This window comes from Microcaecilia unicolor, chromosome 2, assembly GCF_901765095.1.
Source record: "Microcaecilia unicolor chromosome 2, aMicUni1.1, whole genome shotgun sequence".
In the NCBI taxonomy this organism is placed as follows: domain Eukaryota; kingdom Metazoa; phylum Chordata; class Amphibia; order Gymnophiona; family Siphonopidae; genus Microcaecilia; species Microcaecilia unicolor.
Window position 1 is genome coordinate 111,014,055 of NC_044032.1, and position 24,078 is coordinate 111,038,132.

At 43.8% G+C, this 24,078-nt stretch overlaps 1 protein-coding gene across 3 annotated transcripts in view; it reads left to right on the forward strand.

Moving 5' to 3' along the window:
* The window catches only part of MAST4 (microtubule associated serine/threonine kinase family member 4), a 905,366-nt gene that overhangs the window by 716,518 nt on the left and 164,770 nt on the right, over positions 1-24,078 (forward strand). For all 3 annotated transcript variants that reach the window (XM_030193210.1, XM_030193211.1, XM_030193212.1), the window contains one exon: positions 13,529-13,683. In XM_030193210.1, coding sequence (XP_030049070.1) covers positions 13,529-13,683 — 155 coding nt within the window. The remainder of the gene's footprint in view (positions 1-13,528; positions 13,684-24,078) is intronic.

The following is a 24,078-nucleotide window of genomic DNA, read 5'->3' on the forward strand; positions in this document are numbered from 1 at the left end:
AGCCTATGAAAACGTTCTTTCAGTGGAAAAGGGGTAGGGAAATATTTGGGGGCAAGGCACTGGCTTGTCTCTTACCTCCATGAAAATTATCCTCTGCTTTTATAACTTGCTAGAAAGTAGAGATGGATCCCACACAAAAAGGCTAATCACGGGCAGATATTTAAATACCAGCAGAGCTCACTAGACAGTGCAATCCCAGCAGACTCTAGTGATCATGAGAATCCTTGGAGCCTGATTTCTTTCATGCTGGTATTAATCACCTATGCTTTGTACCTTGTGAGGTGTGAAGCACTGTTTATAGAGCCTCTGGGATGTGTAGCTATTTTGTTTGAGAAGACATATTTGTGGTCTGATGATTTTCAAGACTTCTCTCATAAAAAGTATATACTTTCAGTGTTTCACTTGGGCAAAGAAAAGTATAGTCAAATGTATTTATCCCCAGGTGCTGTGGGTATAGTTGTACAGTGTCTTCACTTGTCCATGACCTTAATTTTTCATGCTCTTTGTTTCCAGTTAGTTGAGCCATCTCAAAAGCATGCTTATTTGGATTTATCTCTTGCCATTTTGTTGATAGCTCTGGGCAAATGTAATGCAGGTATTGTAGGTTCTGTGTTTTCCAATGCTCAGAGGGTTCACAGTCGAAGGTCCTCATTTATTACTAACATGTATTCTCCGAGGACAAGCAGGCTGCTTGTTCTCACACGTGGGTTGACGTCCGCGTCGACCCAGGATATGGCAAATTTTCACCAACAAAATTAAAAAGTTTTGCCAGAGTCTTCTGGCATGCAGCACGCACCGCGCATGCCCGGACGTCTTCCCGCCCGTCGCGGGAGTATGCCTCCTCAGTTCTTTTTTGTCCACAACGAGATGATAGGATTTTTTTCTGTTCTCCTTGGCCCAGGAACAGAGTCTGATGATTTTTTATTATTTTAGTCATTTTCTAAAAAAAAAAAAAAAATATATATATATATATATATATATTCCCGTAGTTACTTTTAGTATATTTTTTCTCTATTTTAAGTTTGCTTTCTTTTCGACGTGGCTGGCCTTTAGGCCGCGCGGTCGGGTTTTCTCTCTATTTGTGCCCTTCTCTTTTTTGGCACAATCGCGTCGTTTGATTTCACCAAAGCCGTTTTTCCTTCCATGTCATCGAAGACACCCAGCGGCTTCAAATGTTGTACTCGGTGCAACCGGACCATCTCAGGTACCGATACCCATGCCTGGTGTATCCAGTGCCTTGGGCCCGACCATAGCCCAGCCGCTTGTAGTCTGTTATGAAGAAACGGACCCAAGCATCTTGAGAAGCCCAACGAGAAAAGCTTTCTGGGGCTCGGTCCGGTCCATCAACATCGGTACCGAGGTTGGCGGCATCAGCGTTGACATCGAAAGGAGCATCGATGTCGGGAAGAGAAGTATTGGCTGCTGAGAGATGAACTCGCGCTGGGAACAGTGAGGCGTCGAGTGGGTCTCCACCTGCCTTGAGGCCTCCTGTTATGCAGGCCCTCCAGGACCGACCTTTGTCAGACCCGGCCCTGAGGAGACGTAAGGATTCCACGTCCTCCTCATCGGTACCGAGGAGTCTCGATGACAGGCGTTGAGCGAAAAAGCACCGTCATCGTTTTCCTTTGACGCACTGTACCGGGAGCTCCGGGGCATCAAGAGAGTCGGCACCTGGGAAGTGTCGGCGCCGAGAGGGTTGCTCCCCTCGATACAGGAGGTGCCAATGCGTCGGTCTCCTAGCAGCCCGGTACCTGCTCCCGAGCTTCCACGGATTCTGACACCGCCTGTTCCACTAACCCCGCAGTCTTCTCCGATGGCGGCTCTCGACGAGCGCATCCGGGCCTTGTTTCCAGAACTTCTGGAGGGACTGCTACGACACTCAGCTTCGGTGTCGGGGGTTCTTGTGCCTTCTGTACTGTCTGCTGCAGCGGTGTCTGGCCCTTCTCCTGCGGTGAGTTCCCTGACCACGGTGCCGCCTGCGGCATCAGCGTCGGCTACCACCCAGGTCGACTCTCCTTTGACGTTGGTGGATGGAGCTTCGCCGCAGTTGAACCGGGCTTTGGCCTCTTGACATCGCCATAGTGGGCATCGTTCTTCGGTGTTGAGGCAGATTCAGTGTCGAAGTACCTTAACACAGGTTTTATCCGACACTGAGCAGGAGCGTTCGTGGGAGTCAGAGGAAGATCCCAGGTACTTTTCTTCTGATGAGTCCTTTGGGATTCCCTCTGATCCTTCCCCTCTGCCAGAGAGGAGACTATCTCCACCGGAGAGTATCTTTTTCCTCTTTTGTCTGGGAAATGGCTACGGCTATTCCCTTCTCTGTGGAGCTTGAGGATGAGCCCAGGACTGAGATGCTCGAGGTCCTGGATTATTCTTCGCCACCTAAAGAGGCCGTGACAGTTCCTCTGCATAAGGTACTGAAGGAAGTCCTTATGCAAAACTGATCAGCCCCTCTGTCTGGCTCTGTGGTCCCGAAGAAAGCTGAATCCCAGTATCAAATCCACGGTGAATCTAGATTGATGAGGTCTCAGTTACCCCACAATTCCATGGTGGTGGACTCTGTCCTCAAGAGAGCCAGGAGTTCTAGAGACTATGCTTTGGCACCCCCAGGCAGAGATTCAGTCATACCAGCTCTTCACGAGCGTGCACTTGCGGGACTCGATACGGCAACTGTCAAGTTTGGTTGATGCACTCCCGAACTCCCTACGGAGCTGGCTGAGTTTTTTCGCCAGGTGGTCAGGCAACAGAAGGCGTGTCAAAAGTTCCTGGCCAGGGGTACATTTGACACTTTTGATGTAGCATCCAGGATCGCTGCTCAGGGTATAGTGATGCGCAGACTCTCATGGCTGCGTGTCGCTGACTTGGATCATTCTGTCCAGCAGCGAATTGCGGATGTTCCTTGCCGGAAGGAAAACCTTTTTGGTGAAAAGTAGAGGATCTTGTTGATCAGATCAAGAAGCATAATGATGCTATGGATTCTCTCTCCCACCGGGCGCCTTCTGCTACTGCCTCCTCATCTAGGAGGTATTTTGGAGGGAAGAGAAGTGCTCCCTATTCCTATCCTAGGTGTAGGTACACTCCTGCTTCTCGGCAGGCTGCCCAGGCTCAGCTCCAGCGTGCTCATTCTCGTCAACAGCATGCGTCTAAGGCCCATACTGCTCCCCAGCAAAAGCAAGGGACGGGCTTTTGACTGGCTCCAGTTAAGAATAGCCTCAAAAGTGTCCATACTAGACAACTTGCCAGTTGGGGGGAGGTTGATATTTTTTCACCGAAGTGGCCTCTCATAACCTCTGACTGGTGGGTTCTTCAAATAGTGCGGTTAGGATACACCCTCAATCTGGAATCCAAACATCCAAATTGCCCACCGAGATCTCATTCTTAGGAGCTCCCAGCACAAGCAGGCACTTACAGAGGAACTCTCCGCCCTTCTAAAGGCTCAAGCGGTTGAACCCGTTCCACCAGGGGAAGAAGGGTTGGGATTCTATTCCAGGTACTACCTTGTGCAGAAAAAGACAGGGGGATGCATCCCATCCTAGACCTAAGGGGCCTGAACAAATTTCTGGTTCGAGAAAAGTTCAGGGCACCCTTCTTCCCATGTTTCAGGAGAACGATTGGCTATGCTCTCTGGACTTAAAGGATGCTTACACACATATCTCGATTCTTCCAGCTCACAGGAAGTATCTTCGGTTTCGGCTGGGAACTCAGCACTTTCTCAGTACCATGTATTGCCTTTTGGTCTGGCGTCTGTGCCCATAGTGTTTACAAAGTGTCTGGCTGTAGTAGCAGCATCGCTACGCAGACTGGGAGTGCATGTGTTCCCTTATCTTGACGATTGGCTGATGAACACCTTGGAAGCAGGCGCTCTACAGTCCATGCAAACAACTATTCAGGTGCTATAACTACTGGGTTTCGTGATCAATTACTCGAAGTCCCATTTCACCCCAGTACAGAAGTTGGAATTCATTGGGGCTCTGTTGAACACAAAGACAGCTCGAGCTTATCTTCCCGACGCAAGGGCAGACAACCTCCTGTCCCTGGTGACCATGGTTTGAGCGTCTCAACAGATCACGGCTCTGCAGATGTTGAGACTTCTGGGGCACATGGCCTCCACAGTTAGTAGTAGTAGTATGTAACTCCCATGGCATGCCTACATATGAGATCAGCTCAATGGACCCTAGCTTCCCGGTGGTACCAAGCTGCAGGGTATCTAAAGGATGTAATTCAACTGCCCACCGACTTTCGGAATTCCCTTCAGTGATGGATGATTCGATCCAATTTGACATTGGGACGTCCATTCCAAATTCCTCAGTCACAAAAAGTGCTGACAATGGATGCATCCCTCCTGTGGTGGGGAGCTCAAGTAGATGGGCTTCACACTCAAGGGGCTTAGTCCTTTCTGGAAAAAGATCTTCAGATCAACCTCCTTGAACTGCGAGTGATTTGGAATGCTCTAAAGGCTTTCAGAGATCGGCTGTCAAACCAAATCATTTTAATTCAGACAGACAATCAAGTTGCTATGTATTACACCAACAAGCAGGGGGGGCGCCGGATCTCGCCGTGTCAGGAAGCCGTTCAGATGTGGCTTTGGGCGCGCCGTCATGGCATGTTTTTACAAGCCACTTATCTGGCAAGCGTAAACAACAGTCTGGCTGACAGGTTGAGCAGGATAATGCAACCTCATGAGTGGTCTCTGAACATGGAAGTAATCCGCAAGATCTTCCGAGCGTGGGGCACCCCCTCAGTGGATCTTTTTGCCACTCAAATAAATCACAAGGTCCCTCAGTTCTGTTCCAGGCTTCAGTCATACGACAATCTAGTGTCAGATGCCTTTCTCCAATGGAGAACAGGCCTTCTGTATGCGTATCCTCCCATACCTCTAGTAGGAAAGACTTTGCTGAAACTCAAGAAAGACCGCAGAACCATGATTCTGATTGCGCCCTCTTGGCCTCATCAGATTTGGTTCCCTCTTCTTCTGGAATTGTCCTCCGAGAAACCGTGGAGATTGGACTGTTTTCCGACCCTCATCACCCAGAACGAGGGGTCACTTCTACATCCCAACCTCCAGTCTCTGGCTCTCATGGCCTGGATGTTAAGAGCTTAGAAATAACCTTTTTAGGTCTTTCAGAGGGTGTCTCCGGAGTCTTGCTTACTTCCAGGAAAGATTCCACGAAAAAATGTTATTCTTTCAAATGGAGGAGGTTTGCCGTCTGGTGTGACAGCAAGGCCCTAGATCTTTTTTCTTTTCCTACATGGACCCTGCTTGTATACCTTCTACACTTATCAGAGTCTGGTCTTAAGACCAACTCTGTAAGAGTTCACCTTAGTGCGATTAGTGCTTATCATCGCCGTGTAGAGGGTAAGCCTATATCTGGACAGCCTTTAGTAGTTCGCTTCATGAGAGGTTTGCTTTTGTCAAAGCCCCCAGTTAAACCTCCACCAGTGTCATGGGATCTCAACGTCGTTCTCACCCAGCTGATGATAGCTCCTTTTGAGCCACTGAATTCCTGCCATCTGAAGTACTTGACCTGGAAGGTCATTTTCTTGGTGGCTGTTACTTCAGCTTGTAGGGTCAGTGAGCTTCAGGCCTTAGTAGCGCATGTACCTTATATTAAGTTTCATAACAACAGAGAAGTCCTCCGCATGCACCCTAAGTTCCTGCCTAAGGTGGTGTCGGAGTTCCATCTTTACCAGTCAATTGTCTTGCCAACATTTTTCCCTGTCCTCATATCTGCCCTGGCAAAAGCAGTTTGCATACCCTGAACTGCAAGAGAGCATTGGGCTTTTACGTGGAGCGGACGAATCCCTTCAGACAGTCCACCCAGTTGTTTGTTTCTTTCGACCCCAACAGGAGGGGAGTCGCCATCGGAAAATGCAGTCTCCAATTGGCTAGCAGATTGCATTTCCAGGCTGACTCTAGAGGGCTGTGTCACGGCTCACATTAGAGCCATGGCTGCGTCAGTGGCTCACTTAAAGTCAGCCTCCATTGAGGAGATTTGCAAGGCTGCAACGTGGTCATCAGTCCACACATTCACATCTCACTACTGCCTTCAGCAGGATACCCGACACGACAGTTGGTTTGGGCAGTAGGTGCTGCAGAATCTGTTTGGGGTTTAGTATCCAACTCCATCCCCCAGACCCATTTTTGTTCTGTTCCAGGCTGCACTCTGTTAGTTGTTTATGGTTTCAGGTCAATCTATGTTATGTCCTCGCCGTTGCGAGACCCAATTGACCAATGTTCATTGTTTTGAGTGATCTTGGTTGCTAGTGATACCCCACATTTGAGAAAATGTCCTCGGAGAAAGCGAAGATACTTACCTGTAGCAGGTATTCTCTGAGGACAGCAGGCTGATTGTTCTCACAAACCCGCCCACCTCCCCTTTGGAGTTGTTGTTGTTTATTTGTATTTATGCTTTTTGGTTAAACTGAGGAAGCACACTCACGCGACGGACTGCACACACGCCAGAAGACTCTGGCAAAACTTTTTAATTTTGCTGGTGAAAATTTGCCGTTTCCTGGGCCAACGCAGACATTGACCCACATGTGAGAACAATCAGCCTGCTGTCCTCGGAGAATACCTGCTACAGGTAAGTATCTTCGCTTTATGCACATACTAAACAGGCCTCATTGGGAATAATGAGCCTCATATTATTTAACGTGTTAAATAGCGTTAATGTGCCTTAATATGCTTTAACACACTTTAGTAAATAAGGTCCTAGATGGTGAAGTGACTGCTCAAAGTCACCAGGAACATCTGTGGGGGTATCCGTGTTCTTGGTCTTCTGCTCTAACCACTATAACTGGGTGCTTCTGTTTAGGCACCCTGTGATGTTCCATTGGAGTCTATTTAATCATGGCACCTGGGCTCCTAGGTTCTGTTATAAAATACTTGTGTAACTTGATACTTGTGTGTGCTGTTCACCGCCATTGCCTTGGCTTGCTTTCATCTCATTGCGGTGGCATCAATTGGTCAATTGGCATACTGGGTAAGATATCCTGTGGCATAAACTTGGGAGCAGCCTACGCCCTTGAACAGGTGACAAAAGAGCTGGTCTCTGGGGCATGGCAAGATGACACTCGTGTGGCTGAAGTCATATAAAGTGTACTTGCAAGCCTATTTTAAATCAGAGCAAAAGCCAGACTCTGCCACCTGACTGAATAGAAGCCTAATGGGACAGATGCCAGAAGACCACAGAAAACTTAACCTAGCAGCCTACATGTAAGTCATGAGCAAACAAAGGTAATAATAATGAATCATTTGTTTATAATAATAGTCATAATTTCCACTAAGTGACATATTCCAAGATTCATAGTGACGTGACATAGTAGGTGACGGCAGAAAAACACCTGCACGGTCCACCCACTCTGTTCAATGTCCACTATCAAAAGATTTACTTCTCCCAATATACACACCAATGTAAACAGTTCAGTATCTTTGCTATTGTCCTTTTGAAATTATGCTACTGTATTAGGGTAGAGTTAGAGTTTCTTTTTAGCCTTTAATTTTTATGGTTCCTCGCTCCAATACATTATAAACTATTGTCACTCGGAACCAAGAGAGGGAAATATGTAACATGATGTCAGTTCAATTGTCAGAATTAAATATGCAGCAGAATTATTGAAATATGTAGAATTGTGCTGAATCAGGTACCAATATAAAATACAGTTTTAAAGGACTGCAGCAGAGAAACTGGTCTGGCTTTCATTCTCCCCCCCCCCCCTTTCTCCCCCTAACAAAAGACTACTGATCAAAACCATTGTGGGTGTAAACACACCAAAAGGATCAAAGATGGATAGCAAAAAACCAGACCTAGGAGCTACTACAATAAACTTTCTGCTAGGATGCTTGCAATAGACCAACAGGAAGCCATAAAAACTTTTTGCCTGCTTGCTGGCTACAGACAAAGGACCCAGCACACATGTGCAGAAAATAAGGTCTTATCATGTTACAACTACACACCAACCAATGAAACCAGGACCATAATGCTTTGCAAATACCCAGAGTCCAGTATAAACCAGGAAGCAAAATATCCAGGACATGCACACTCCACGCTTCTGTGCTAACATTATAAAAGGCCTGGAAACAGCCCAGCTCTCTCTCTCTTGGGAAGCTCGCTTGGGACCTGCTGCTCTCTTTTGAAACCTGATGCTCACTCTTGGGACCTGACCTGCAGTCTACCTGCCGCTGCCTCATGGCTCATCAATCTTCAATGGACCACAGCATGCTCTGTAACAAAAAGACTGTTCTGTGAGTTATAACTTTTTGATCTAGACCTGCTACCTGGCTTTAAGTGCAGATTCTCTGTAAGACCCTTACTTCTTGTTTGCAATTGTATTTTAAAATAAACCTTTTCTGAAGCTAAAAATATAGTCTCTTTGTGTTCTGAGTATATGGTATCTGTTAAGGTTATATTGATAGCGCGTGGACACTTTTAAACTTAGTGCCATGCTCTGACTACATGCTTTCAAATCTTGCAGTACAGAATACTACATTTCAACAGAGATATATACTTAATTTATTTAATTTATTGCAATTATCACCTTTGGTGATTGGTGGAGAAATTAATATCCTAAAACTTATAAATACAGCGCCTGCTCTTAAATTATAAACAGTAGCGAGTGCTCCATGGTTTTCAGTATCATCTTTACACTGATGACTCCCAGATCTACCTCTCCACACCAGAAATCACAGTTGAAATCCAGGCCAAAGTATCAGTCTGCCTGTCTGACATTGCTGCCTGGATGTCTCAGCGCTATCTGAAACTAAACATGACCAAGACTGAGCTTCTTGTCTTTCCCCCTAAACCAACCTCTCCTCCTCCCCCATTCTCTATTTCTGTGGATAACACTGTCATCCTTCCTGTCTCATCAGCTCGTAACCTTGGGGTTATCTTTGACTCCTCCCTCTCCTTCTCTGCACATATTCAACAGACTGCTAAAACCTGTTGTTTATTTCTCTATAATATCAGCAAAATTCGCCCTTTCCTTTCTGAGCACACTATCAGAACCCTCATCCACGCTCTTATCACCTCTCGCTTAGACTATTGCAACTTGGTTCTCACAGGTCTCCCACTTAGCCATCTCTCTCCTCTTCAATCTGTTAAAATTCTGCTGCACGACTAATATTCCGCCAGGGTCGTTATGCTCATATTAGCCCTCTCCTCATGTCACTTCACTGGCTTCCTATCCGTTTCCGCATACAGTTCAAACTCCTCTTATTGACCTATAAGTGCATTCACTCTGCAGCTCCTCAGTACCTCTCCACTCTCATCTCTCCCTACATTCCTCCCCGGGAACTCCGTTCACTGGGTAAATCTCTCTTATCTGCACCCTTCTCCTCCACTGCTAACTCCAGACTCCGTTCCTTTTATCTTGCTGCACCATATGCCTGGAATAGACTTCCTGAGCCGGTACGTCAAGCTCCATCTCTGGCCGTCTTCAAATCTAAGCTAAAAGCCCACCTTTTTGATGCTGCTTTTAACTCCTAACCCTTGTTCACTTGTTCAGAACCCTTATTTTATTATCCTCACTTTAATATTCCCTTATCTCTTGTTTGCCCTGTTTGTCTGTCCTAATTAGATTGTATGCTCTGTCAAGCAGGGACTGTCTCTTCATGTTCAAGTGTACAGCGCTGTGTACGTCTAATAGCGCGCTATAGAAATGATAGGTAGTAGTAGTAAATCAGCACAACTACCATTAACACACCCACAGTTAAACAAGGCATCCACTTGACATAACTATGAGAGCCTAAATGTAGCAGGAGCATGCACATTTTACAGTAAAGTAGATAGACTTGGGAAAATCCACTGCTTATTCCTGGGATAAGCAGCATAAAAGCTGTTTTACTCTTTTGGGATCTTGCCATGTACTTGTGACCTGGATTGGCCACTCTTGGAAACAGGATACTAGACTTGATGGATCTTCAGTCCGTCTCGGTATAGCAACGCTTATGTTCTTATGTCTCGCTTATATCAAGTGGTCTAGTGGTTAGAGCACTGGTCTTGACATCCAGAGGTAGCCAGTTCAAATCCCACTGCTGGTCTTTCTGATCTTGGGCAAATCACTTAGCCCTCCATTACCTCAGGTACAAAATTAGATTGTGACCCCTCTAGGGAGATGGAAATACCCAGTGTACCTGAAAGTAACTCACCTTGAGCTACCGTGTTTCCCCGAAAATAAGACACTGTCTTATATTAATTTTTGCCCCCCAAAATGTGCTAGGTCTTATTTTCAGGGGCTGTCTTATTTTTCGGGGAAACATCGGGGTTGGCCCGCCCGCCCTCCGTCGCTCCCGGAACTAACCTTAAACGCCTCCTTTCACCTTCGCAGCAGCAGGGCAGGCAAGTCCTTCCTTCCGTGTCCTGCCCTCGCCTGATGTAACGTCCGCGAGGGCGGGGCACGGAAGGAAGGAGAGGTCTGCCCTGCTGCTGCTTGCTGCGAAGGTGAAAGGAGGTGTTTAAGGTTAGTTCCAGGAGCGACGGTGGGGGGGGGGGGGGGGGCCCGGGGCGGCCTTGTTCGGCTCTCGGTGGCCCTGCTTTCAAACAAAAATTTGCTAGGTCTTACTTTCGGGGGAGGCCTTATATCTACCAATTCAGGAAAACCTCTACTAGGTCTTATTTTCGGGGGATGTCTTACTTTCGGGGAAACAGGGTACTACTGAAAAAGGTGTGAGCAAAATCCAAATGAATAATTTAATAAATTAATAATTTATGTGATATTCTGGATTTTTCTACATACCTTAGTAATGTCACTGCATTGTCATTGAGACAGGTATGGGCTTCTCTTTTACTTTCCTGGCATCAAGTTTAGTTAGAATGCAGCAATACTAGGTATGATTCTTGGACACATTAAGTTTTAAACTCTTTTTTTTACTGCTTTTTCTTTTGAAAAATGTATTCAGTAAACTTGTATTTTATCCCTTATCTGCTTATTCTGTATTATCCGATTTTTCGATTATCTAACAACCTGCCGGTCCTGTTTGTCAGGTAATCGGGACTCTACCATATTCTGTCAGTTATCTGCCGGATTCTATATAGCATGCCCAGTGTTCTGTGCCAAAATCTAAGTGTATTCCATAACAAAGCGCGTTACTTAATTGACTTAACAATATAATCAGTGTTGATAACAGCACTTAAGCAATAATGAGCACTAATTGGCAATAATTAGAATTTACACGCATAACTCATTAAATGTGTTCAGTAGCGTACTGTGCCTAAATTCTAATACACACAGTTCAAAAGGGAAATGGTCATGGGCGGGGAAATGGGCGTTCCAAAATTTATGCACATTGTTATAGAATATGGCCCTCTGCGCCTAAATGTACATGCCAGGATTTATGCCATGGTTTCTTTGGAGATGCGTATTGTGAAGATGAGGCTTCTGCTCCCACTCTCCAGCAGGCCTCACTGGCCTGTGGCCTCTGAACAGGACTCCAACCGGTCTCCTCCGAGCATCCTGAGGAATCCAACATCAAGATCCTGGGCTCCTTTTTCACTCAGGGTGAGCTGGTTCTCAGTATGCAAATTGTATGCAGATTAGCATGTTACCCTTTCTTGCTCAGGGTGACCTGGTTCTCCAGAGGCAAAATTAAACAGGTCTCACCAACAGCATATTCCTCAGGCAATTCTTTATTCCAGCCCCTGGGCACACTTCTTCTAGCTTAAATACTTTTTACATTCACATATCTTCACACTGAGCCTCCCCACACAGATACCCGGGCTCAGTACTAAATTCAATACTTTGGGGACTTCTAACCCCAGGCTTTGCAGCCTGCTTCTCGGTACTGGGACTCAGCCCCCCCCCCCCCCCCTCCTTTGTACACACAGTCCTACTTCTTCTTTGGGGACACAGTCCTGGACACCCAGTCCTTTCTTTGAACACACAGTTCCTCTAAGTACTGAGGCTACACAGTCCAACACTAATGCTTTAGGGACTTCTTACCCCAGCTTGCTTTTCTTCCTTGAGCACACAGTCCACCACAAGTGCATAGGGTCCAGCCAGTTCTTTCCAGGGGGATCCTCTTTCTTCAGCTACCAGCTCTCTTCTCTTTCTTTCACAACTCAGGTGGGGTATAAAGTGGTTAATAGCTAAACAGGACCCAGCCCATAACCGCCTGCACCTGTAGCCATCCCAGGACTCTCCACGGTCCTAGCGACCTCTACCTATGCACTCCCCTACTGGCACCCTCTAGTGACGCACCCGGACATTTTCCCTGGCCATTTTTAAGGGCACAGCGTTATCTAGTGGCCTGCCCAGGATAGGACAGCCTCTTACTTATCACAGTATAGGCACTAGTATGTCAACTAAGTGTATTCTATATACCGCCCCTAAAATGTAGGCGCCGTTTATAGAATATGCTTAGCCAAAATTGTTTTCTGCGTGGATAGTTTAGACACCATATACAGAATCTGGCCCTCAGTGTGTAACTGGGGGCCAAGCCCATGCTCCACCCATATACACACACACATACACCCTTGTATTCACACGCTATGTAAGTTCAGTGCACTGGTGCAGAATGACACATAAGCGCCCTGCTGGCACTTTTGCAGGTTTGTGTACAGTGACATGTGTAAGTGCTAGCATTCTTTACATTTACATTCTCAAAGGGCACTTCATTGCAAGCACCAAGATTATAGAATTGCCTTTCAAGTGTGTACTCCATTCTTAATAGCATGATCGTGCTATTTAGCATCCATTCATAAATAGCAGGCTCGTGAGAGTTAACACCAGTTCGAGAGATGCAATAAATGAGTGCTCAGTAAATAATATGGAGGATGAGCACAGTGTGTGTGTGTTTTTTTTTTATCAACCAGATGTCTCTTATTGCATATGACACTCCATTTGAAAATGTGGCTATGGAAATTTTAGCATTCTCTTATTGTCTTTCCAAACACCTTTAACCTGCACAGTCAGCCCTTTTTGCATAACTTGCTATTTTTAGCCTGCACATAAGGGCATGCTAAAGATAGCAAACAGTGCTCAAGTTTATTGCTTATGACCCATAAGTGTCATGTGTTGTGCATATACTTAATCATCTTGACTGCCTGCCTTATTATATGTATATGTAGTATATCTGTAATTTGTAAAGTATGCATATGCCCCAACATAAATTGATTGTAATTGCTGTCAGCATATATTTAAGTAATTAAAACAAACACTAAAAATTCATTGTACTCTGTGCACAATGTACACATCTTGCAGCATTTTATTCTGATAAGAATTAGGTTTCTTACTGCTTGTTGGTAAAAAAAAAAAGATGATTAATAAAAATAGCATATATTTTTGTTTCTTCTATCAGCTCATATGTTAGTAAAACTGTTTCTGTTAAGCAGTGCAACCCCTCTTGCCTTTCCTGTATGGCCCTGGTTTTCCTGTAGTTCCTGGTATGATCTACCCAGCAGTCATGCAGAAAAGTACTCTGAATAATTGTATTTTTGAGGTGGTTACCCATGTCTTTGTTTGCATGTTTAAATACCTCCCTATCTTTATTACTTATCTTGATAACCTTGGTGTTTTGTTGTATCTTTCACAGTCCTCCTCCTCCTCCCAAGAGAAGCTACACCAGCTACCATACCAACCAACGGCAGATGAATTGCATTTTCTCTCGAAACATTTCTGTACTGAGAGCATTGCCAGTGATGACAGATGCAGAACCACTCCGATGCGCCCTCGATCCAGGAGTCTCAGGTGTGTGTGAGCTGCCACTGTTTCGAAGCAATAATTAAAGCCGAATAACATTTTGCTGTTCTAAGGAGCCTGACATCTTTAGATGAAATGCTAGGCCAAAATTGACTTTATTTTTATTAACCCCAGAAAAGTAATTTTCCATTTTTCCATCCGTAGCTGAGCCAAGATATTATTCCAGCATGAAACATCATGTTTTATCCTTACCACTAATCAATGCCATCATTAACATTGTAATTTAGGAATGCTTCCAGAATACTTTTGGCTACATGCATTTTCAAGTAGATAATTATGACTAATTAAGATAATTGTATAAATCAGTCAAAACTATTAATTGTATGCTTAGCTCTCTTTTGACTTGATGCAGTAGAAAAGAGGCAGGGATAGGAAAAGGAAGTGCAGCTGGGACATGATGATTTGAAGTGCTTTTTGGCAAAAAGCTCGCTAAATGCACAGCCTTTTTAAAAAATATCTATCCAGCCATGGGAAACACCCCATGTATTCAAAGTGGAAGCTGCCATTTTACAAAGAAATTGTAGCTTTGAATTTGTGAGTGCTGGGTTGTATAAAAGTGGGCATCCAAGATGAGCCAATGAAGGATCAAAGCTACAGTATGCTTGTATTTTTTGAGGTAGTTAATACCAAAGAGGTAAGTACAGTTCCCCTCCCCACCCCCAATCAATCCTTTTAGTCCTAGGTCCAAATGAGTATATAACTGACACTATGTATGTCTCAAAGCAGCTGTAAAAGCTGACATTTTTATGTAGACATGCATTTCCTTTGCTAAATAGGAAATATATGTACTGTATTTTTCGGACTATAAGACGCACCAGACCATAAGACGCACCTAGGTTTTAGAGGAGGGAAATAGGGAAAAATTGTTTTTCCTTTTTCCCTCCTCTAAAACCTAGGTGCTCCGGTGCGTCTTGTCCGAATCCCTCCCTCCGAGTTCGGGATCGCCGTCAGGGTTACCTCCTCCCCCCCCTCCCCCCCCCACCCCGGCCTTGTCACCACTTCTCCCCTTACTCACGCGATCTTCCCTGGTGGTCTAGTGACATCGGGGCAGGAAAGAGCCCCCTCTTTCCTGCCCAGCGCGCTGCTCTCCATCCTCCTGTATGCATTGCTGCCTGACTGTCTCGGCGAGATTCAAAATGGCCGCCGAGCATTGAAGTCTCTGCGGCCATTTTGAATCTCGCCGAGACCGTCAGGCTGCATACAGGAGGATGGAGAGCAGCGCGCTGGGCAGGAAAGAGGGGGCTCTTTCCTACCCCGACATCACTAGACCACCAGGGAAGATCGCGTGAGTAGGGAGAAGTGGTGACAGGGCCGGGGGGGGGGGGGGGGCAGGAGGTAACCCTGACGGCAATCCCAAACTCGGAGGGCGGGCGGCCTGCCAGCCAGCCAGCCAGCCAAATCTATCTTTGGACTATAAGACGCACCCCCCATTTTCCTCCCAAATTTTGGGGGAAAAAAGTGCGCCTTATAGTCCGAAAAATACGGTATATTTTCTATTTAGCCCAACCAAACCACGCCCAGAACATATTTCTTTGTAAACTGCATGCTGCAGACAAACAAATGTACCATTTACACTTGTAAACCTTCTATTTAAACATTAAGATGTTGTGCAAGCCATCCAAAATGTGCCAAAATTACTTTGTGGAAGTACATTTTATAAGAATTAAAATGTTTCCCTTCATAGTATTCGTTAAAACAATTAGTTGCAAATTGTCAATAAATATCTGGTAAGGCATTTTTATATTAACAGGCACAGTGGGGGAGAGGTGAATAAGAATACCAGTGGGAGTATATGAATAAAATATGGAAATTGTGCCTCTAATGAGACTCTCTTAAGTGGATGCTGTAGACCAGCAGTTCTCAACCCAGCCAGTCCGCTTTCTAGGATATCCATGATGAATATGTGTAAGATAGATTTTCCTACAAGTGAGAGAGCGCATGCACATTTATCTTATGCATTTTTATTGTGGAAAACCTGAAAACCTGACTGGCTATGTGTGCCCCAAAAACTGGGTTGAGAACCACAGCTATAGAAATATTACTACTGAATCTTATTCCCATTGAGAGCTGTCTGTACTTAGTAATCATCAGTGAAACTGCTTCTCTTTAAAATTTACCACATAACCTTTGAGATCACATTTATTGAAGATATGGAGGCAGTTCTAGAGTTATTTGCCATATGCAAATTGGCAAGCATGTGAAAGTGATGACTCTAGAATGGGGCCTGCTTCTTATGCTTACTGTTATTCCATGGTGCAAAAAAGTGTTGAAGTAGGCATAGTTTGGGAGATCCTTAAAATTATGGGGGAATTCAGTAAGTGGACATCTCCTTTTAGATGCCTGGATGCTATATGGTGAGAGTATCCTATATAATAAAACGCACCTCCAACATTCTGAAGCTGACTGCATGGCTGAGGCATTCCTGCTCTCTGTATCCATCTCCTGAATTGACATCACGTACTTTCGGGTTTGTCACAAGCAGAAGTGACCAACCACACAAGGTTTCTTGGTTTCAGAATGTTGGAGGTGCATTCTATTAAATAGGATTGGTCAGTTCCTTGAATCACAGCCAGAGCTCAGCGTCCTGCACAGTAACGCTCAGACACCAGAGGGGGGGGGGGGCTGACACCAGAGAGGGGGGGAGGTATCTCTGTCACACACACACACACACTCTCTCTCTCTCACACACTCTCTCTGTCTCACAGTCAATGTCTTTCTCTCTCACACACACTGTCTCTCACACACTCTATGTGTCACACTGTATTACATTCACTCTGTGTCATACAGTCACTCACACACTCTCTTGGACTCATACACTCAGTCTCACAGAGAATCTGTCTCACACACACTCTCTCGCACACACTGTATCTGTGTGAAACACACACTCTCTCTCACACTGTGTCTCACATACGCACTTGCACACACTCTCATTCTCACACACACACACTCTCTCTCTCACACACACACTCGCATATTCACTCTCTCTCACACACAGTCATTCTCACATACACTCTCTCAAACATACACACTCCGAGGAAAACCTTGCTAACGCCCGTTTCATTTGTGTCAGAAACGGGCCTTTTTTACTAGTGTTCCATAATGGCATCTGGGCACCGGGATTCCATTACAGAATACTAGCATACCCCGACAATTTAATGGGCATTTACATGTGTAATTTAGATGCGGGATCTGCGTCTATAATTTACGCATGATCTAAAGAAGGGGACGCAGAAATGGGAAGGTCATGGGCGTAATGAGGATGTTCCTAAAATTAACGAGCAATATTATAAAATAATGCAGATCTGTTCCTAATGTAGGCATGCACGTTTGCACTGCTGTTCGGTTGGTGCAAGTGTCTGCACTTAAAGTTAGGTGCGATTCCTGGGCATAAGCACTATTCTATAAACTGCACCTAAATTCAAGTGGAGCTTATAGAACAGCACTTTTTTTGGTGCCAATTTTTTTGGGGGGTGCCATTTATAGAATTTAGCCCTATATGTGTATTTTAGAATGGCAGTACACACAGCTTGGAACATTCCCTTGTGCTTATCCCACGCATTTTTGAATTCCATTACCATTTTCATCTGCACCACCTCCCACGGGAGGGCATTCCAGGTATCTACTACTACCCTCTAGTCAGCCGCCTGAGCCTAGTTATAGAAAAGAAAAATATTAAAACTTGAAGAGAAGTTATTTTGTAAAAATGGTATTTTCCTCACACTTTTGTATTTGAGGATGTTCTGTGACTAAGCAGCAAACCCAAGCAAACATGAGCTCTGGCTCACTTAGATGTGCAGTCAAATTGAATGAAGGTTTGTCATGAAGCTTCTAGAGCAGTCATAGTTTGATAAAATGAAACATAAATAATGATGATGATGATGCCCCTGAATGAATCACTAAATCATGTACATCCCATTGCAGTGCCTTTTTCCCCCCCTAGGAGATGGCCACTTTCAGGAATGTGGTTTCCCCTTTAAAGTTCTTTCCCATATGCTCAGGGCTGGTGCTAGACATGATGGGGCCCAGGGCAGATACTAGAAAGGGGGCCCCAAAGCTTGCTTGTAAATTGTCCCTCTTTCATCTTCAGGCAGGTTTAGGGCCCACAGTGACATGGAGGCCCAGGGCAATTTTCCTGTTTGCCCACCCTTGACGCCGGCCCTTCATATGCTACTGCTAAATTTAAACGATTTTTATTCAAGATTACAAATAGCTATACAAGCAAACGTTAAAACATGAATAATAAAGTACAGATTTGTATAAAATACTCAAACTTGTCTAGAAAACTAACAGTCAACACTATGGATCCCCATTTTAAGAAAGAGAGCACCCCTCTCCTCCCCATAATATTATAAAACCCCATACAAATACAGGAGTCCACAGAATGTTTCTCAGTATCCATACAAGAATAAAACCATTGTGTTTAGCAACCTTCAGTACATGTAGAATTGTAGGGGTCCTTTTAATAAGGTGTACATTTTGGACAAGCCCCATATCCTTTATGCTCCATCAGTACAGCTTTGGGTCATAATTTTTATTCATTTGATCATAGTTTACTAAAATTTCCATCTGTTAAGAGAATATATTATAAAAGGATTGTAGCGGCCTCTTTTTCATGTCAGGCAGTGAAAATTTGAAATGCTTTATCACTGCATAATAAGTATCAGTCTTCTTCTTTTGAAAACACTTAAATTATCTTTTTAAGAAATATTGAAAGAAAAATTGATTGGTAATATAGATTGAGTTTATTTTATTTTTAAGTGATTGTAATTCTTGTTCTTTGTGTAACCCGCCTTGGACCATTTGAATAAGGTGAGATATAAATTCAAAGATTTGATTAAATTAGATTCTAGAGCTTATCACGCATTAGATAATGGACCCTAACAAGCAGGCTATTGAGGCTTTCCAGCTCTACCACTCATGACCTGTTTCCCTTTGTCAGTTCCTTTTCTAGTCTGTTGCTCACAGTTCTTTGACAGGAGAGCAGACAGTGTAGAAGCTTGCCTGCTAGCCAGTCATAAGCTTGCATTTGGATTTTCCATGTTACAAAACACTCCCCTCTCTCTGCTCATGCCTTTTCCCTTTCTCTACCCAGATCATCTCCCTTTTGAAGAGGGATTGCTATAAAGGGCCAGATCAGTAATTATGAAAGATGGCCATTCTGATGTAAACATCAGAAAGGGAACAGTTGATATCATGTGTAAGATATACTTTGACTTAAAACACAAAAATAGTTTAAAAATTCTGTAAGCAAAATTTCCAAAAGCCTTGTTGCAATGAAATGTTTAATGTTTTTCTTTTTTAATGAAAGAGTATAAAATTAGTGTAGAAGAAATGGACAAAAATAAATCTGAACTAAATAAAGAACCTATTGTATCACTAGTAAAATTTAGTGATGTCCAAGACTTTAAATGAATTTTTCTGTGTCAGCATGGATTCAGCCGAAGGAAGTCTTGCCTCACCAATTTGCTTCAGTTCTTTGAAGGCATGATTAAACATGTTGTTAAAGGTGAGCCAGTTGATGTAGTGTACCTAGATTTTCAGAAAGCTTTTGACAAAGTTCCTCATGAGAGACTCCTGAGAAAATTAAACAGTCATGGGATAGGAGGCAATGTTTGATGTGGATTAGGAATTGGTTATTGAACAGAAAACGGAGGGTAGGGGTTAAATGTCCATGGAGGAGGTAAATAGTGGAGTGCTGCAGGGATCTGTACTGGGACTGGTGCTGTTTAACATATTGTAAGCAGGCTCTTCAGACCTTCCTGCAGGTATGAACTCGGCTGACCCTGGAAGGGCCCTTCCCTGGACACAGCACTCCCAGAGGCAGACTCCAAAAATATGCTTAAAACCACTTTATTCCATCAGCAAGGCCAAGACATTTCCTCTTCCAGACACAGTCCTTGGTTACAGCACACATCACCCCTTGTTTCTTCCCCCCACCGGCCACAGTTTCTGGATACAGTTTAAATCATTCACTGCTTCCCCAGCATGGCCTGATTCCTGGACACAGTTTTAAATAACTCACTGTTTCACCAGCATGGCAGTGTTCTGAACACAGAGCAAGTCACTCACTGCTTCCCCAGCATGGCATGACTTCTGGACACAATTTAAATCACTCACTGCTTCCCCAGCATGGCATGACTTCTGGACACAGTTTAAATCACTCACTGCTTCCCCAGCATAGCATGACTTCTGGACACAGTTCAAATCACTCACTGCCTCCCTAGCATGGCATGACTTCTGGACATAGTTCAAATCACTCACTGCCTCCTCAGCTTGGCATGACTTCTGGACATAGTTCAAATCACTCACTGTTTCCCCAGCATGGTCAGGTTCCTGGACACAGTTCAAGTCAGTACCTGTTTCTCCAGCCTGGTCTGACTTCTGGCCACAGCTGAAATCATTCACTGCTTTACAGCACAGCACCTCTCTCCCCCTTGAGTGGAACAGCTGCTTAACTTTTCCTCCAAGCTTTCCCCAGCCTTGAAAAAGGTTTGTTATGAAGCCTTTCAACTTCTTCCCTTGTTCCTGAGCTAGAGTAGCAATCTCCATGGTATCACCTCCCCAATCATCTTGGGCTTGAATCTCCTCTCCGACCTCTTTTTCCCCCTCCCATTCCATGGGCTCCTCTCCCTTTATGGTCCCCAGCTGGTCTTCTCCCTCCTGATTATTCCTCCTCAGCCAATCCCCCTCCTCTCCCTCGGGATCCTGGGACTTGTAGTTCCCTTGCTGCTCCCTTTGCTTGCCCCCAGGGCTTTGCAAGGGTTCTTGTGAACTGTAGTCTTCCCCCCTTCTCCAGCTCTTGGGAAACTTATGCCAACATGGGGGCGTGGCTTCCCAGCCCCTAGGATCCTGGGACTTGTAGTTGGAATCCCGGGTATGAAACCTACCCATCTTGTCCTCTCCCAGATCCCTTCTTCCCTGACCCTCAGGGGTTCCTCACAATATTTATAAATGATCTGTCAACTGGAATGACAAGTGAGGTGATTAAATTTGCAGATCACACAAACTATATCACACAAAATTATTTGTTTTAAAAGTATTTTCATGTAACTTCACTGAGTGTCACCTAGTCTTTGTATTTTTTGAAAGAGTAAGAAACCAATTCACTTTTATCCATTCTACACCACTCAGGATTTTGTAGACCTCAATCAGATTGTATTGTATTAAAATATTTATATTATACCATTAACAGAAGGTACAAAGCGGATTACAAAAAGATTAACTTTGCATCAGAAGAAATCCACATCATATTCACAATAAACATAATATAACAAAACAGCAAATTAAGCATATCTTTCAATCAATGAATCAGAAACATATAAGTTTTTAGAGCTTTACGAAATGAAAAGTATGAGATAATTTGCAGAATATAAACTGGAACACTATTCTAAATTTTAGTACTCTGATATACAAAAGAGCATTCCCAACATGACCCAAAGTTAATTGACACATACTTCTTAAAGATGATCTTAAAGGAGGAATGGTTAAAAGCTGTGTCACACATTCAGGACCCAATCTGTAAAAAACTCTTATAAAGTAGACAAGCCATTTTAAAATGAATACGGTGCTCCACCTTTAACCAATGTAAGTTATAGAAAAGTGGAGTAGCCTCATAAAATTTCCATAATGTAAAAATCAACCTAGCCGGATGTATTTTGTAAAAATTGCAACCGCTTCTTTAAAGTCAAATTAACAGCACAGTACAGAGAGTTGCAGTAATCTAATTGCAGAAGTAAAATGGCCTGAGCTATGATCTGGAAACTAGTAGGACTCAAAGAAAGACCTTATAGTTTTCAATTTACATAAATTAAAGAAAAACTTCCACATTAGCTCACTAATTTGGGGTTCAAAAGACAAACCACAATCTAAAATAATTTCCTAAAACTTTGGATTTACCCTCAAATTTGAGGGTTTCCCCAGTAGACCAATGTAACTTTATGCAAATCTCCAAACTACAATAATTTTGTTTATTTAATTAAAAAAAATTGTTTCTTGACCAATTCCTCACCATATCCACATAAAATACTGTGGGAAGAGTATTCTACAATACACTTTGTTCAGGACACAAAACAAAAATATCATCTCCCCTCAGCTGCCTCTTTTGCAAACTGAAGAGCCCTAACTTCTTCAGCCTTTTCTCATATGAGAGGAGTCCCATCCCCTTTATCATTTTGGTTACTGTTCTTTGAACCTTTTCTAATTCTGCTATATCTTTTCCTAGATACGGTGACCAGAATTGAACGCAATACTCAAGTTTAGGTCGTACCATGGAGCGATACAGAGGCATTATAATATTCTTGATTTTATTTATCATCCCTTTCCTAATAATTCTTAGCATCCTATTTGCTTTTGTGGCCTCCGCTGCACACTGGGCAGAAGATTTAAGCGTATTGTCTACAATGACACCTAGATCTTTTTCTTGGGCACTGACTCCCATGGTGAACCCTAGCATCAGGAAACTATGATTTTGATTATTCTTCCTTATATGCATCACTTTGCATTTGACCACAATAAGGACCTTGTTTACCAAGCTGCACTGCAGCGTGCTAGTGTTTTTAGCACGTGCTACAAATTAGTGCACATTAACGCTAGAGACACCCTTTTATTCCTATCGTTATCTCTAGCATTAGCGCACCTTAGTAAACAGGGCCTATAATTTCATCTGCCATTTGGATCCCCAGTCTTCCAATTTCCTAAGGTCTTCCTGCAAGTTTTCATAGTCCACATGTGGAGGACATATTTTTTCACTCAATGAATAGTTAAGCTCTGGAACTTGTTGCCAAATGATTTGGTTACAACGGTTAGTGTAGCTGGGTTTAAAAAAGGTTTGGACAGGTTCCTGGAGGAAAAGTCCATAGTCTGCTATTGAGACAGACATGGAGAAGCCACTGCTTGCCCTGGGATTGGTAGCATGGAATGTTGCCACTATTTGGATTTCTGCCAGATACTTGTGACTTTGATTGGCTAATGTTAGGAACAGGATACTGGGCACGATGGACCATTGGTCTGATCAAGTATGGCTATTGTTATGTTCCTTTAGATAGGTATAAGAATTCTTACTGTAGGTTATATCATAGTTTTATTTATAGAAGAGAGGACTTGTATTGTAAATTAATATCTCTGTTATTTCAAGGAGCTGAAATATATACTATCAGTGCTCTTAGAGGATGCTGCCATTTTCTAGTACCTAAAGAAATTGTTTGCTATGATTTGGTGAGCGAGGAGGTAAAGCAAGATGGCAGCTTGCTGTCTCAAGGTTGCAGAGCTGCTCAGGTGTTTTTGCATTCAAGTACAAAAATGGTGCTTATTGAGCCTGTCTTGAGTCTTAGGATCCAAAGAGCTAAAGAAGTTATTGGAGCATGTTCAACACCATGTTGACACCAGGGGCTTCGTTTCATTCAGATGTCTGTCCATCCTGTTGAAGACCTCATGAGCAAACAGCAATTTTTTTCTCCTGAAACTGGACTGGAAGGAAGCCATGAAGTGACATTGAAATGAAGTTGCCAAACGGCTTGTGATTCTCTTCCTTGGTATGCTTAGTTGCCAGAGGATGTGGTAACAGCGGTTAGAATATCTGAGTTTAAAAAAGATTTGGACAGATTCCTGGAGGAAAAGTCCATAGTCTGCTATTGAGATAGACAGGGAAGCCACTGCTTGCCCTGGGATCGGTAGCATGGAATGTTGCTACTATTTGGGTTTCTGCCAGGTACTCATGATCCGGATTGTCCACTGTTGGAAGCAGGATACTGAGCTGGTTAGACTATTGGTCTGATCCAGTATGGCTGTTCTTCTGTTCTTAGAGTATAAATTGGGGGACTTGCTTGGCTGAAGCTGTGAGTAAAGTTGTTTTCAAATAAGCAGAAAACCAAGCCGATTCTTTAAGACTGCTGGATTTGATCAAGTTGGATGAGTCCCCCAAGTAACTCCCAGCTGCTGCCCCAGACCCGGATATTCAATGCCAGTACCCAGATAGGGGCCGACACTGAATATCTGCATCTACGTTAGCCAGTGATGGCCAGTGTGTAAAAAACAAAACAAACAAACAAAAAAAAAAACCACTGCCTACTGAATATTGCCCCCAGGAGGAAAATATTGTGCTTCTGTCAGCAGATTAATAAAGTCGGTCTGAGTTTTCCTTAAAGAACCCAGCAAAGTGTAAAATTAGATCAAATCAGATCGTATATATCTGTTAGGCACTCTCCAGCTTTCTGATTCTGTTTGAGTCCCTGGGGCATGGCTCTATTCACCCTCTTTCACTTAAAGGCATATTTTCAAAGCACTTAGACTTACAAATTTACATAGTAACCTACGCAACTTTGTAAGCCTAAGTTCTTTGAAAATAAGCCTCTTGTTATTTCTGTGAGTGAAGATAAGAGTGTTTCT